General features: G+C 45.1%; 1 protein-coding gene across 1 annotated transcript in view; it reads left to right on the top strand.

Moving 5' to 3' along the window:
- The first annotated feature begins 9,737 nt into the window (after nt 1–9,737).
- TOP3B (DNA topoisomerase III beta) overlaps nt 9,738–15,528 on the top strand; it is a 21,895-nt gene continuing 16,104 nt past the window's right edge. The window contains exons 1-3 of the mRNA XM_029912632.1: nt 9,738–9,896; nt 10,739–10,870; nt 11,937–12,043. Of these exons, the coding sequence (XP_029768492.1) occupies nt 9,827–9,896; nt 10,739–10,870; nt 11,937–12,043 (309 nt within the window). The 5' untranslated portion in view covers nt 9,738–9,826. The remainder of the gene's footprint in view (nt 9,897–10,738; nt 10,871–11,936; nt 12,044–15,528) is intronic.

Below are 15,528 nucleotides of genomic sequence, written 5' to 3'. Positions count from 1 at the left end.
TCCATTTCAGTGGATATTGTTTGTATCTATACAATGGAATTCTGTCTGCTCACTCTGAAAGCACAAAAATCATGCACATAGATTTCGTACTCTGAGTTCCAAGCACCTTTTTGTGGCTGCACAGTTCTTACATAGTTTTATAAAGTTTTATGTTAACAATTTGACCTGCATTTTCCTCCTTTTAAATTTCTGAGGCTTCCTTCCAGATGTGTTTCTGCCTGCCTGACCCTGCTGTCAATATCTGTTAATTTCATGGCCATTTTTGTGTGTGTGTTTGGAAACAAACAGGGAAAAGTAAATTTGAAGTCAAGAATGAGCCCCGTGCTTCTGACAGAGGGAACAACGTTATTAATCATCATCACCAACATCGTGATTCTTCTATATCTTCTTCCATCTGACAAAATCAATGTGCTTCACAAACATTAGTCCTCAAAACATTCCTGTGAGGTAGAGGAGCAATATGCCCCATCTTACAGATGAGAGCATTGGATGCACAAAGAGGTTGAGTGACCAAAGTTACAAAGTGACTTGGTGGTACCAGTGGGACTAGAAAACAGAAGTCCAGACTGAAGGTCCCGTTCTTTAACCATTAAATAATCTGCCTCTCAGTAACTGTCAGAGAGATGAGACAGACATTTCACCTAGCAGGGGGACTTTAGTCTTTGAAATAATCAAGAATAGGAAGTTTGGTGTAGCTAGGAACTGAGATTATTTAGTTCAGTTTAAGCATTTAGCCAACGATCTAGCATTATAGATTAATTAGGAGTAAGGCAGATGAGTGTATTGTGCAATTCAGTGTCGAAAATATAAGCTAAATATTTTAACTAGGAATGAAACGCGTCTTCCTCTGACAAGAAGGATGGGAAGGGGCTGCTTCCTTTTTTATAGCACCCCCATCAGACAGCGATAGAGTGGCATTTCTATGGCTTTCAGCTGCCCCAGACAGAGAGAGACTGAAGAGACAAGGACCAGTTGAAAGGATTGGGGGGGGGGTCAAGTTAGTATGGGCTAAAAATTGCACCTAGTACAAAGGTTACTGTTGGGGGCTGGGTAACTGAGATGAGGGCTGTAGTCCCAATCTAACATTCTGCTCCACTTCTTCAAGAATTCATCTGCTGTCCGGCTTTTAACTCTTGTGATGAGGAATGAACCCCCTTCCCTAATGGCCTGAACACTCCCCCAGAACGGTGATGGGCATCAGTATCAGAACAGAGATAGACAGATACCTTTCCTCCTGTACCAAACTCATTCAACAGAATTTCTAATATACGGGCTAGTTCATCCGACGTGGTAATAATTCTGTGACGCAGCATGAAGTAGCCCTTGTAAAAGGGCTAGGGCTCTGGATCTCCAACTCTTTCCCCACAGCTCACTCTGACTGTCTGTCACACATTTGGCGAGAGAGTTCTGCCTGTCATGGAGAATGCATGGGCCGCAGTTCAGCTTTCCATGTGAGAGATGATACAACTGGGAAGGGAACAATGTGAATTTATAATGTCCTGGAGCCAGGCCCACTGTTACCGAGTGTCGCACTGAAGAAAGTAAGAACAATGCTGTAAAATGTGTGTCTCTGTGAAGTATTAATCCCAGTTTGCTCACTCCTGCCGTTGATCTAACAGGAGTTTCCAAGATCCCCATTCCAAGTTGTAACCAACTGCGTGCCTGTCTCCTGCTACCAGTCAGAACCCAGAACCTGGCCAACAAATATGTTGCAGTGTCACTGCCCTCTAGTGGATGGAATATGCTAGACCTACTCCAGTACAGCTAAATATCTGGAGCTGTTTGTGTAGTGCAGTGGTTTACAACCTGTGGTCCACCGCCCCCTGCGGGTCCGCAGACTATGTCTAAGATTTCCAAAGGGGGCTGTGCCTCCATTCAAAAATTTTTAGGGGTCCACAAATGAATGAAGCTTGAAAACCCCTGGTTTAGAGTATCACATAGATCAGTGGCTCTCAACCTTTCCAGATTATTGTACCCATTTCAGGAGTCCAATTTGTCTTGCATACCCCCAAGTTACACCTCACTTAAAAACTACTTGCTTACAAAATCAGACATAAAAATACAAGAGTGTCACAGCACGCTATTACTGAAAAATTGCTGCCTTTCTCATTTTTACCATATAATTATAAAATAAATCAATTGGAATATAAATGTGTGTGCAAACCAGGAAAGGTAAAGTCAAACTGGGCCCAAATCCAGAGGGATCTGCATGCAAATAAACAGGGCTAAAAATTAAACATCCTTCAAGAAAGGAAGATCAAGTGAAAATGTCGAGGCCAAGATGATCAAAGGTGGACTTTGAAGGTAGCCACTGATGGACTGCAGAAAATAGCCTCAGGAGAGAGCTTAGATAAGGGCCCTGAACTGAGAAGCCCAGTTCAGCTGGAAGCTGAGGACAGGGATCAAGGAATGCTTGTCAGCTCAAATGACTGGTTCAAGGCAGCATTTCCTATTGACACAAAAGCAACTACTATGAATACAAGAAACTAAAAAGGATGGGGGGGGGTTGTTTAACTTGTCATCAGGGTCTGCTCATGTTGTCACAGGAGGGTTGTGACAGGGCGAGTAAGGCATTGACGAGGGGAGGGATAGCTCAGTGGTTTGAGCATTGGCCTGCTAAATCCAGGGTTTGAGTTCAATCCTCAAGGGGGCCACTTAGGGATCTGGGGCAAAAACCTGTCTGGGGATTGGTCCTGCTTTGAGCAGGGGGTTAGACTAGATGACCTCCTGAGGTCCTTTCCAACCCTGGTATTCTGTGATTCTACATCACAGTGACAGAAGCCAGGTAGTACTTAGATAGATAGAGGAGTTCAGTGACTTGCCTGGGCAGTTGCCTAGTGCATTAGGCATTGGCTGTAGAATCAAAAGACCTGTATTCTAATCTTGGGTCTGACAATTTGCTATGATTAGTTAGCACTTTTTACCAACATTTGCCTTGCACTCATAGGCTACGTCTTCACTACAGGGGGGGGTCAATTTAAGATACGCAAATTCAGCTACGTGAATAGCGTAGCTGAATTCGACGTATCGCAGCCGACTTACCCCGCTGTAAGGACGGTGGCAAAATCGACCTCCGCGGCTTCCCGTCGACGGCGCTTACTCCCACCTCCGCTGGTGGAGTAAGAGCGTCGATTCGGGGATCGATTGTCGCGTCCCGACGAGACGCGATAATTTGATCCCCGAGAGGTCGATTTCTACCCGCCGATTCAGGCGGGTAGTGTAGACCTAGCCATAGACTTTAAGGTCAGAAGGCACCATCATGATCATCTAGTCTGACCTCCTGCACATATATGACTTAGATGCATAGTCAATGTGTGTGTCTTGTCAGTGTGCTTGAAATGAGACAGAATTGTGTTTGGGCCATTACAAACTAACTAAGCTAGTACTACTCAAGCCTGTCAATGCTATTTATTTAAAATTTAGAACATTGTTCCCCAGATCCTAAGCTGCAGATGAAGAGCACTCAGCACAGTTCACGGGGTGTGGGTGCATATGGGTTCCTCTAGTGCAAGTGCAACTTAGAGCAGCCCCAGGGCTGCCTAAGACTCCTACAGGGCATTCTAGTAGCTAGGATAACCGGGAAGTAGGGATGCCCTGGCTTACCCCCCGAACCTCTATGGCAGCGCGACATTTGCCGAGTATCCCCCAATGCTGGGAGGAATCCTCCGTACACTGTGTAAGGCAGTTTTAGCACATCTTTGAGCTGGCAGACAAAGAGATGCTGTTCTTGAGTATACAGAATATGTATTTAGAGCATTAGTAAGTGTTCTTTAGTGCAAGGGGCCCAATTCTCAGGTCTAGCTGAGCATAGTTTAGTGTAGTACCTGAGGAAAGGGGGAAAGGCAGCTGTATGCCAGTTTTGTGGCTCCCTGAACCTGGTATTTTGGCCCCCTCTGCAAATTAGAGAAAACTCAAAGCTGGTCTAATTTACACCCAGCTGCAAACAATCCAAAGCGGGATTGCCAGAATCTCTGACACACCACACATGCTGGGATGGGAAGGGTTGCCACAGAGGTGGCTATGTCAGCTTTGTGCTAAGTTGGAATTCCTCCAGGCCTCATGTGGCCAGATAAGCCAGCTGTACAACCCCTTGCACCATCAGAGCTGCACACACAAAGGGACCGGAGCAGGGCCAAGGATCAGGCCCAGGGTTTTTCAGCCACAAATTAGAGAGATGCAACAGTACCTCCATAGTTAAGGATGTGTCACAATTTTTATGTTAAATTGGTCATTAAAATGTTGTTTTTTTACTACAGGAAATTGAAAATATGTATTTGACGTATCTGAAGACCGTTTTAACTTTCATCCTGATTATTCCAGATGTTCTCCAGATGTCTGAGGACTAGACAGTTTGAAACAGCAGAATGCTTTGGCTTTAACAAGTCCCTACTTCAGAGCAGCCAAAGAACTAAGAACTTTTTGTTCATTTTGATTTTTCTTGTACAGGTAATTTCAGTCACCAGTCAACAGAACTTACTTCCAATCAGTCAAATAAAGTGATTTGTTCCTACACAGAGAATGTGCATGGAGAGGTACATTCTTTCCCCACTGCTTCCCACTCTATTCTGCTTAGGTTTGTATGCTGCAGTCATCATTGCGGTATCTGGGTGCCTCCTGGCACAGAAGGCCCAATAAGCAGTGGAAATTATGTGGTTCCATTGTGGAGGGGGTTGAGGTAGGGGCCTATTGGGATCCTGCATAAAGGGTTTGCAAAACTTGCGTATTTGGGGGCTAAACTTTTCAGAAGTTTCCTCCACTGCAGCACATATGGGCACATCGGAGTTTGTAAGTTGATATGCAAATACACTGATCCATTAACCAACACACCGGACCCACTGTCACCCTCAGAGGGGAGCACAGCATCCTTCAAACTCAACAGCAGAGGTGGAATGGCTCTGCTGCCCCTCTGTGGTGTGGGGAACGTATTCCATTCTTACCTCCAACCCCGAAGAAATCTAACCTAACCGGTTCCAGGATCTGGCCCAGAATTTGCTGTCTTCTCTCTGCAGAGAGTACTGCAGTTGGAAAGGCACATTTCTAAGTCAGGCTTCATTTGTAAGTAAGTGGCAAGTGAGCAATCAAAATCTGATTCATATTTTAATATTTTATTCAATCCTTAGTGATCTTGCCAATAGCTTGACCTTCTGAGATAAAAGCCATTTCTATTTAATTCATTATGTGGGAGGAAATAAAGTAGTTCTTAACACTCCATCTTTGGTCCTTTACATTCCAGAAGTCAGAGACAGTGAGAGAGGTCACCTATAAATTGTGCATCTATGGCAAGGAACCACGAAGTGAATGAAGGATGAAAAGCTTGTCTAAACACAGAAGTTGCACTGGTTTAACTTAAATTAGTTGAATTAACTGGGTACAACATTTGTGTGTGGACTCTTTTATATTGGTTTAAAACTGATCATATCAGTTTTGCTTGCACATTCGATGTAAGTCAGGTTTAAAGTGACAGAAGTAGTCTGTACACAATTGCACTGGTTTAACTAAATAGGTATAAAATTACACCTTTAGTTATATTGGTAACAACTTTGTTTGTAGACAAACCTAAGTGAAAATCTTAACTGTGAATTTCCCTGCTATTATTAGGATCACCAAGATATTTAATTGTACTTCAATATTGCTTCTTGCATGTTTCTATTTTATTAAGATTCATTGAATAAAGAAAATACATATATGAGAGTCTGAGAGACTTCTAGAATTGATATTATTTTCAACTTATACCAGAATGGTGTCTTAGAAAATAGTACTTAAGGAAATAAATTCTTCTACTGATAGGAAAGATCACCATTGTATTCAGAAACTCTATATAGTTCATTGTGCCAGTGGAACCTAGTTTACTGTAAAATAGGACACTACATGATTCAAGTAATAAACTGGCTTGTATATGTCTACCACAGCCCTCTATTGAATTTAAACACAACTGTTCAACTGCATATCAAAGGACTAATGTAGGGTATTTTCATTTTTTTTATTGTAGCAGAGGTTAATGTTTTGAGGAGCAACAGTAACTTCTGCTTTACAAAGTCTGCACTGTCCGCTCCACATAGAGGTGCCTAAGAAACAGGTAGTGGCAGGAACTGCCATGTGGAAGAGACCCTAGAGAACAACTTGGTGGGGCAGCTTTTATTGCCTTAGTATGGAGAAAATTACCAGCAGAGGAGTTAAGAATGAAATTCTCTCTCACCATGTCCAATAACAGAGGCATGAGGAGGGCAGGGGGCAGCTATTGTTCATCTCCTTTCAACCTTTTCCCAACTTAAGCTCAGCCTGGACCAGGGGCAATTTTCAAAAATTTCCCAACATTGCTTCCAGTTCAGCTCCACTAGTGTCAGCAACATTGGGAGCCCTAGTGCCTGATTCTCTGTTGCCTTGAACCTTGTGTAGTTATTGTGGGTGCAACATACACCTGCTTTGTCCTTTGTGGTGGTGTAAACTGTGCAAGGTGCAGGATAATGAAGAATCAGACCCCTGGTGTAGAGAGGGCTTCCATGGCTGCCCATGTCATAAGCACTGTGTCCATAAAACCTACTTTGATCAATGTTAGACAACATGGGTCCTGACGCTCCATTGCCCTTGTGCAGTCATTTATACCTGTGCAGTGAGTGCAAAACACTACCACATCAGAATAGTTGTTTTTTTACATCCACATGCACTGTTGCAAATGATTGCATAAGGTGCAGGCAGTTTTGACAATGCTCATGATTTTATTGTGACTCTCACAATATTTGGTATTACTCTTAAAGTCCCAGCTCCCAGAGTCAGGTGATTTACTGAGACTCTCAACTTTTTTTTTTTTAAGGAGGTTTTTAGTTATGGTTATGGACAAAAGCTGGAAAACATGAATCTTAGAGGCTCAAAAACCAGAATAAAAAGAACGCAAATTTATTAGTTTGGGTGTCTATCTTGTAATTTTTCAATGCTTAGAGTGGCAATACTGTGCACTGCCAGTGAGAGTTGGACCCATGGTTCTTCGAATGTAGGGTGGCCAGGTGTCCAGTTTTCGACCAGAAAGTTGGGTCAAAAAGGGGACTTGACAGTGTCTGGTCAGATCTACTGACCAGATGCCCAAAGTCCGGTTATTGTGGGCAGGGGAGGGGCTGAGGCCTCACCCATGCCAGCCCCTACTCAGCCACGGCCACCTCCGTCTCTGCAGATGAGTCCCTCCTGACCCACACAGGGAGGGTGGGAGAAGGGAAAAGCAGTGAGCAACGGAGGGAGAAGGAAAGAGGAGCGAATGGGGGGGGCAGGACAGGAGTGGGGCCTCGGGGGAAGAGGCAGGGCAGGGATGGTTCCGGCAGTCCAGCCGGAGTGTTGGGCTTTTAAATATTACAAAGTCTGCAACCCTATTCAAATAGCGGCTGCTTGAGGAACCACAGTAGCACTGGGGTACCAGTGTGGCTCACGCCAGTGGAGCTGAGCCAGCATGAGCAGATTTGCTCCCAGCCAATGAGCGCCTGAGGGAGTGGGTGGCTAAAGCCCTGCTACAGCCCTGAAAAAAACAGGCAGAAACGGCCTGCCAGCATGGGAGGGGCCCTCGGACAGAGAGGAGCATTGGAGGCACAGGGAAGGGGTTTCAGAGTAGCAGCCGTGTTAGTCTGTATCCGCAAAAAGAACAGGAGTACTTGTGGCACCTTAGAGACTAAGAAATCTATTAGAGCATAAGCTTTCGTGGGCTACAGCCCACTTCAACGGATGCTTTCAGTGGGGGGGGGCGGAGGTGTATCTCCATGAGAGGGGCAGGAGAGGCTGGCCCTGGGGGAGAGGGAGGGGCCAATGAGGGAGAGCATCTCCCTGAGGCTAGGGGGCAAGGCCAATGGGGATAGCCTCTCCCTGAGGGCGGGAGGGGGCGGAGCCAATGGGGGGAGAGCATCTCCCTGAGGCCAAGGGGCGGGGCCAGTGGGGGAGAGCATCTCCCTGAGGGCAGGCGGTGGAGCCAATGGGGGGAGAGCATCTCTCTGAGGGCAGGACGGCGAGGCGCGCGCTCTCTCTCGGAACGGGGGGGTCAGTCCCCTGCAGCTTCCGGCGCCGTGTGATCCGGAAGTGGTTGCGGTGTCAATGGCGGCGTACGGCGGCTGTGGGGCCGGTGAGCGTGCCGCTACGGGGGGCGCCTTCTGGGTCAGGGGCTGGCGGGGAGACCCCGGTACCGCCCCGGCGGGACTTGACCCGTCGAGCGCCGCGGCAGGGGCCGGGACGTGGCCCAGGAACACTTCGCCTTGTCGGGGTGTCTCCGCGGAAGCGGCCGGGCGCTGCTGGGCCGAGCAGGGAGGGAGTGGATCCGGCAGCCTGTAGCCCGGGTGGGGGCTGCCCTCATCCCGGCGCAGGGAGCCTGACCCCCGGGGACGGGCAGCTGGGCCGTGACAGGGCCCCGCTCCTGCGGTGAGATCGGGCCGGGCACAGCGCTCCCTGTGCGGCATCCCGTCTGCGAGATCGGGCCCTTGGCGCCCACAGGCCCCCGGTGACAGCGGCGTGAAAGCCGCCTCCGCTGCCCTCCGGGGACTGCGAGCGTTACAGTCGCTTTACAACTAAGTGAAATCAGTTTCCTGTGGAATTTGCGTCGTGAAACACCCGGCGTCGCTCAGGATTTTCAGACTAGAGCAGCCCAGAGCCAGGGGAATCGGACTGTGGTTTAGATCAGGGGGTCTCAACCTTTTTCTTTCTGAGGCGCCCCCCCCCACATGCTATAATAACTCCACAGCCCACCTGTGCCACAACAGCTGGTTTTCTGCTTATAAAAGCCAGGGCCGGTGTTAGGGCGTAGCAAGCAGTGCAGTTGGCTGTGGTCCGATGCCACAGGGGGCCCCCCCACGAAGCTAAGGGCTTGTCTACACTGGCAATTTAGAGTGCTGCAACTTTTTGCCTCAGGGATGTGAAAGCCCCCCCCCCCCAGTGCAGTAAGTTTCAGCGCTGTAAAGCACCAGTGTAGACAGTGCACCAGCGCTGGTAGCTACACCTCTCCTGGAGGTGTTTTTTTTAGAAAGCGCCACAACTACACAAGGCATGTTAAAGCAGCGCTTTAGCGTTGCCAGTGTAGACTAGCCCTAAGTTGCTCAGGCCTTGGCTTCCGCCCTGGGTGGCGAGGCTGAGTGCCCTGGGCTTCAGCCCCATGCAGTAGGGCTTCAGCTTTCTGCCCTGGGCCCCAGTGACTCTAACACTGGCCCTGATTGGTGGGTCCCCTGAAACCTGTTTGAGGCCTCCCCAAGGGGCCCCGAACCCCTGGTTGAGAGCCACTGGTTTAGATAACCTGGTAAAGGAGGATGGGGAATGAGAGAACTACTTCGTTTGTTTTGGACTTGGAAAAACAGTGTTTAAGAATGCTAGTTCCCATTATGGATCATCCATCCTGGAAAGTTGCATTTGATGAGTGGAAAAAAAAAATCATGGGATTTTAAACTAGGCTTCCGAAAGTGGAAATTTCTATTTTCTCCAGTAATTTAAAAGTGTCTGAAGCCCCCAAAGGAGTTCCTGGTTGGAAAACTATGGCAGCTTTCATCCTGGAGTGAATTCTTAGCCAAGCTATAAACCTCTGCATGTTAATAGAAATGCTGACACCACTGGTAAGTAACCACAGGAGTACCTAAAGAAGTGCTATGGGAAAGGAATAGCTATTTGAAAAAGAATAGGAATAGGAAAATGTGTATTGCTGGCACACTTTTGTGTACCATTTTTTCCACAACTGATTTCACTTAATTTCGAGCTGGGTTTTTTTCTTTTTCTTTTTAGGTCGAAGGATAACACAGGGAGAACAAACTGTAGTTTATGCTAAGCTAAAATTCCATGATTAAGGCGTGAAGCCCTTTGAACTCCTCAACTGAAAATGAAGACAGTGTTTATGGTTGCAGAGAAGCCTTCTCTGGCTCAGTCTATAGCCAAGATCCTCTCAAGAGGTAAGATGGAAAATTTGCTAATCTCTTCAGCCTTTTTTGTTTCTCTTTCTGACAAACAGTATATTTGTATTGTAGGGACTAAATCCATTCGAACATGTAAGCATATGGCTTTGCTTGGAAGTGAAGCAGTTTACTGATTGCATATTACAAAGGCTACTGGACTTCAGGGAAGTTGGGAGCTAAAAAAGCCCTGGACAGCTAATTTGGATGCTGTTGGGCAGCTGTCACCTCCCAGTGTTAATCTGGGCTGCCAGCTGCAGACAGCTGATCATGAGGAAGCTGCATGGCACTCAGAATTTAAAAGGTTGTTCTAGAGCTCTCCTACATTTTCCCGTCCCCTCAGACAACCATAAAATTGAAAAATAATGTAGCAGCCTCTGTGACAGGAGTCTGCTTTTGTTATTTAATATAGTATTTTTACTGTACATTGAGGTGTACTGTTGTTGAGAGATGCCGAATAAATAGCAGATCCCTTGCTCTGAGGTTTTTCTGGCTTAAAGGCATGAGCTGGTAAAGTACAGATCATATATAGAGCAGAATGTGTTCACTATACTTGTATTGATCCACAGGACAAGTTGAGCTTTCAGAAGGAATTTTTGAAAGAGGAGAGGAAGGAGGTTTGGGACATTTTAAATAAATGGGTGTTCCAAATATAAAGTGATATGTTAATAAAGGCCCAAAAGTGGGAGTTGGCAGGAGAGAAACTTATTTAGAGTGTGGAAAAGAGTTTCAGGGAAATCTGAGTTGAGAAACAGAGGGAAGAGCGAATTTTATGATGCAAGAAACAAGATTACTTTCAGTATTTTAGCGCCTGTTAATAATAATTATTTTTATTTTAATAGGAAACATGTCCTCTCATAAAGGGCTGAACGGAGCATGCTCTGTGCATGTGTACACTGGATCATTCGTAGGACAGAGTGTCCACTTCAAAATGACGTCTGTGTGTGGTCATGTGATGACTCTGGATTTCATAGGTATTGTCTATCTGTTATCTGTTTGAATTTGCGCAGTTTGTGCAACTATTTAAAAAACAACAACACTGGTGCAAAGTTAACTCTTGACGGTAAAATCAGAGTCAGCACTGCAGTGAAAATTGGATAAGAGAAAGGAGGGTGAAAGGAAGGATAGCCTTCAGGTTAAGACATGGACTAAAGTCGGAAGCTCTAGGTTTCATGCCTGACACTGTAACAGACTCTGTGTGATCTAGGGCAAGTCACTTACCTTCTCTGCCTCCATTATTTTAATTTGTAAATGGGGAGATAAGAGGCTAAATTTGCTCAAGTTTGTAAAACACACTGAGATTCTTGAATGGAAGGTACTTTATAAATGCAAAATATTATTAAAAAGGCACTGTCTAAGATGTGATGGAATATTCAAGGCATTGTGTAGTGGCTTAAGTACATGACTGGAAACTAGGAACTCCTTGGTTTCTAATGTTATCTCTGTCACTGACTCACTCTGTGACATTGAAGTTGTCATTTGAGAACTGTTTTTCAATCTGTAAAATGAAGATGATACTTAACTACCTCACAGATGTTAGGAGGATTTAATAGTTTGCACAGTGCTTTGAAGAGGTACGGCACTTGTTAGTGCTAGAAATTACAATCAACAATGACTTTGAGATATGGAAGATAAAAGAAACAAGCTAATGGGACCCAACTGACTATATAGGAGAAACAATGAAATTGATTATGCATAAAGGACTGTTAAATGCTCAAAGTGAGTAAATTGCCGAAATAGAGAAAAATAGCTTTTTTTCTCCTCTTTAATCTTTCAATTATAGCAATGTGTTACAAAACAAATTTCCTTTAGAAATGTGTTTTTAATTGATGTCCCTTTAAAATATGACTGATCTTAATATAAATCCAAGTTAGAGGTCATTATGGTACCTGGTGGAGGCGTATGAAGGACTGAACTTCCCTAAAGAATGCTATTTCTGAAGACAGCATGCTATGATAAGCTTTGAAAGCCATGTGTTTGTACAATAAATGTTTCATTTAAGGTATTTAGAACTCCAGTTAATACTCTTTCCCATTTCAGGAAAATATAACAATTGGGACAAAGTGGATCCAGCAGAACTTTTTAGCAAAGCCCCTACAGAAAAGAAAGAAGCTAACCCCAAATTGACTATGGTGAAATTTTTACAGGTACTCTTTGCGATGTAGGCAGGGGGCTGGACTTGACCTTTCCGGGTCCTTTCTAGTTCTATGAGATAGATATATCTCCATATATTTATTGAAAGCTGGTGTTTTTTGGGAGGGGAGAAATTAAATGGTTAGTGTTCTCTCTAACTACAAGCATGACTAAATGTATGCATCTAGGAACAAATAACAGGTTTCATATCCACAATGTGAGGATTCTATCCTGGGAAACAGTGAATCTGAAAAAGATTTGGGGATCGCCGTATATAATCAGCTCAACACGAACTCCCATGTGATGCTGTGGCCTCAAGGGCTAATGCAGTCCTTGGATACATAACCTCTCTACTCCTGCTTGAGATTACCTTGTTATTTGGCTTCTTTATTTAGCACTAGTGCAATTGCTGCTGGAATACTGTATCCAGTTGTAGTGTCCACAGTTCAAGAAGGATGTTGATAAATGGGAGAGGGTTCAGAGGAGCGCCACAAGCATGATTAAGGGATTAGAAAACATGCCATATAGTGATTGATAAGCTAAATACATTGAGCTCCCTGAATGTAAGAGAACGTTAAAATCGTCACCCCTTACAGTCTATAAGTATCTACATAGGGAACAAATATTTAATAATGGGCTCTTCAGTCTAGCAGATAAAGGTATAACATGATCCATTGGCTGGAAGTTGAACCTAGATAAATTCAGACTAGAAATAAGGTGTACATTTTTAACAGTGAGGGTAATTAACCATAGGAACAATTTACCAAAGGTCATAATGGATTCTCTATTGTGACAATTTTTAAATCAAGATTGGAAGTTTTTATAAAAGATATACTATAAGGAATAGTTTAGGAAGTTTTATGGCCTGTGTTATACAGGAGGTCAGACTAGATCAGTGGTTTTCAAACTGCGGGTCACGACCCAGTACTGGGTCATGGAATGTAAGGCATTGGGTCACGGTGGCTCTAGTCAGCACCGCTGACCAGGCTGTTAAAAGTCCCGTCGGTGGTGCTGCCCGGCTAAGGCAGGCTAGTCCCTACCAGTTCTGACACCACACTGTACCCTGGAAGCAGCCAGCAGCAGGTCTGGCTCCTAGGCGGGTGGAGGGCCACAGGGCTCTGTTCACTACCCCCGCCCAGAGCACCGGCTCTGCACTCCCATTAGCCGGGAACCTTCCAGGGCATAGCAAGGTCCGCAGTGCCAGGACAGTTAGGAAGCCTGCCTTAGCACCCCCACTACGCTGCTGATCGGGAGCCACCTGAGGTAACAAAATCCCATATCTTTGTCTTCTGGCGATTAGTGTAAACTAGTGAGGTTCTACAGTGCTTCATTTTAATAGTGGAAACTGAATCTGTCTACCCCCAACCATTTCCTTCTCCTTTCGGATGATTTTGGAAGGGTACCATGTCCTCCACAACACTGTAACATGTCCTCCAACTCTGCCCCCAAAGGGGGGGTGGTTTCTCAAAGTCTGAAATATATGTTACTTCTTGAATTGTAGCCATCTGTAACATTTTGGAGATAACCCAGGCCAGTAATGTTCTCTTTCACCCCCTGTCTTGTAAATTCGGATGTCTTAATGCTATGCTGTTATGATTCAGCACTCTGACACCAGTAGCCAGCCTGCAAGCATAATCCCACCCTGGCTTCCCCCAGGCTAGTTACTTTGTGCAGAGTGACCTCAACAATCCCTTCTGATCCTGAGTCCCCCCCAAATCTGTCTTCTCGAGTTCTTAACTACCTGACACTTGGACTTTTCCCTGCTGGTTTATCACCCAGAAGGTGTGAAATCTGCCCCCAATTCTCAGTTCACTTTGGCACATATCCTCCACACAATTTGCACAACAGAGATCTGCTTGAGGTAGAAATAAATAATTTTTTTGTTTAATAGAAAAATCATAGATTCAAAGATGAAATAATAAGGAAAAGCAAACGCATACAAGTTACACAGAAAATAAACCATCTCAGGCTTTACAGTTCTGTACAATATTAGTTAAATACCCTTTTCCTAATACAAATTACCTGTTTCCTCTGAACAGTTTCCCAGCGTGCCCTCTGTCTTAGAGGGGATCCATTGCTTCATAGACAGCACCTCACTTAGATGCTGCCCCTCGGTTTCTGGATAACTTTCACTTCAAATGCTTTGTAGTCTTTTTTTCCTTTTTCTCAGACTATGGTAATTCATGGGAAGGGAAGGGGTGTGTGTGTCTCAGACTGGGGGTTTCTTTTCAGTTTCAAGTTGTTTCAGGATTTTCCCATTAACTTTAATTGTCCATTGTTGTCTCTTCCTGACTGGACAGTGCTAGGTGCTTGGAGCCTGCCCTGGGAGGTTTCCTCCCTGTCTGATTGCCTCACCACACTGCTAGGAGGTTGTGCGGTAATGCAGTATAGTTACAATTACAACTTTCTCCACATGTATATGTATACAGGTTATAGTTATGAATGAATACATATATCTCCTAGTGACCATCAAGTCTAGGACATTACAAGCTTTCATAAGACCTTACTTGACATATTTTTATACACAATAACAGTGTATATAACCAGTTGTTTCAGTTGCTTATTCTTTGGGATTCATAGAATAATAGAATATCAGGGTTGGAAGGGAACTCAGGAGGTCATCTAGTCCATCCCCCTGCTCAAAGCAGGACCAATCCCCAACTAAATCATCCCAGCCAGGGCTTTGTCAAGCCGGGCCTTAAAAACCTCTAAGGAAGGAGATTCCACCACCTCCCTAGGTAACACATTCCAGTGCTTCACCACCCTCCTAGTGAAAAAGTTTTTCCTAATATGCAACCTAAACCTCCCCCACTGCAACTTGAGACTATTGCTCCTTGTTCTGTCATCTGACACCACTGAGAACAGCCTAGCTCCATCCTCTTTGGAACCCTTGGTGTCTGGACCCTGACTGTCACACCATCTTCGCCACATCCCGTATCTTGGGAGTCTTGCCTTTCATTGTGCTAGAATACCATCTGGAAAGAGCTAGATAAGTGTGCTCCTAAATCTGGGGATATGGCTACACTACAGGGCTTACAACAGTGCAGCTGCACTGATGCAGATGCATCGCTGTAGCACTGCTAGTGCAGACGCTCTAAGCCGATGGGAGAAAGCTCTCCAGTGGACTTAATTACTCCAGCCCCTGCAAGCGGAGGTAGCTTTTTTGGCAGAAGAAGCTCTCCCACTGACAGCACTGTCCACACTGGTGCTTAGATTGGTGCAACTTAGGTCGCTAAGGGGGGTGACTTATTCATGCCCTTAAGCAACATAACTTACACTGACGTAAACTGTAGTGTAGCCATAGCCTCAGTCTTCCTCATTACAGCTCTTTGTTAATCCACCAGGCCTTCTCTCTTTTATTGTTATAAGCAGCTGTTTGGTTAATGCTAAATCCTTGCCCCATTGAATTCAATTTTGCCTTTGCTTTCAGAATTTGACCCTTGATGTGTCACTTTGTACAACAGGCACACAATTCATTCATTTCACAATTCACTTCATT

This window comes from Terrapene carolina, unplaced genomic scaffold (genome assembly GCF_002925995.2).
Source record: "Terrapene carolina triunguis isolate 2854851 unplaced genomic scaffold, T_m_triunguis-2.0 Scaffold234, whole genome shotgun sequence".
In the NCBI taxonomy this organism is placed as follows: Eukaryota; Metazoa; Chordata; order Testudines; family Emydidae; genus Terrapene; species Terrapene triunguis.
Note: the sequence above shows the minus strand (reverse complement) of the source record. Positions and strands in the feature narration are given on the sequence as shown.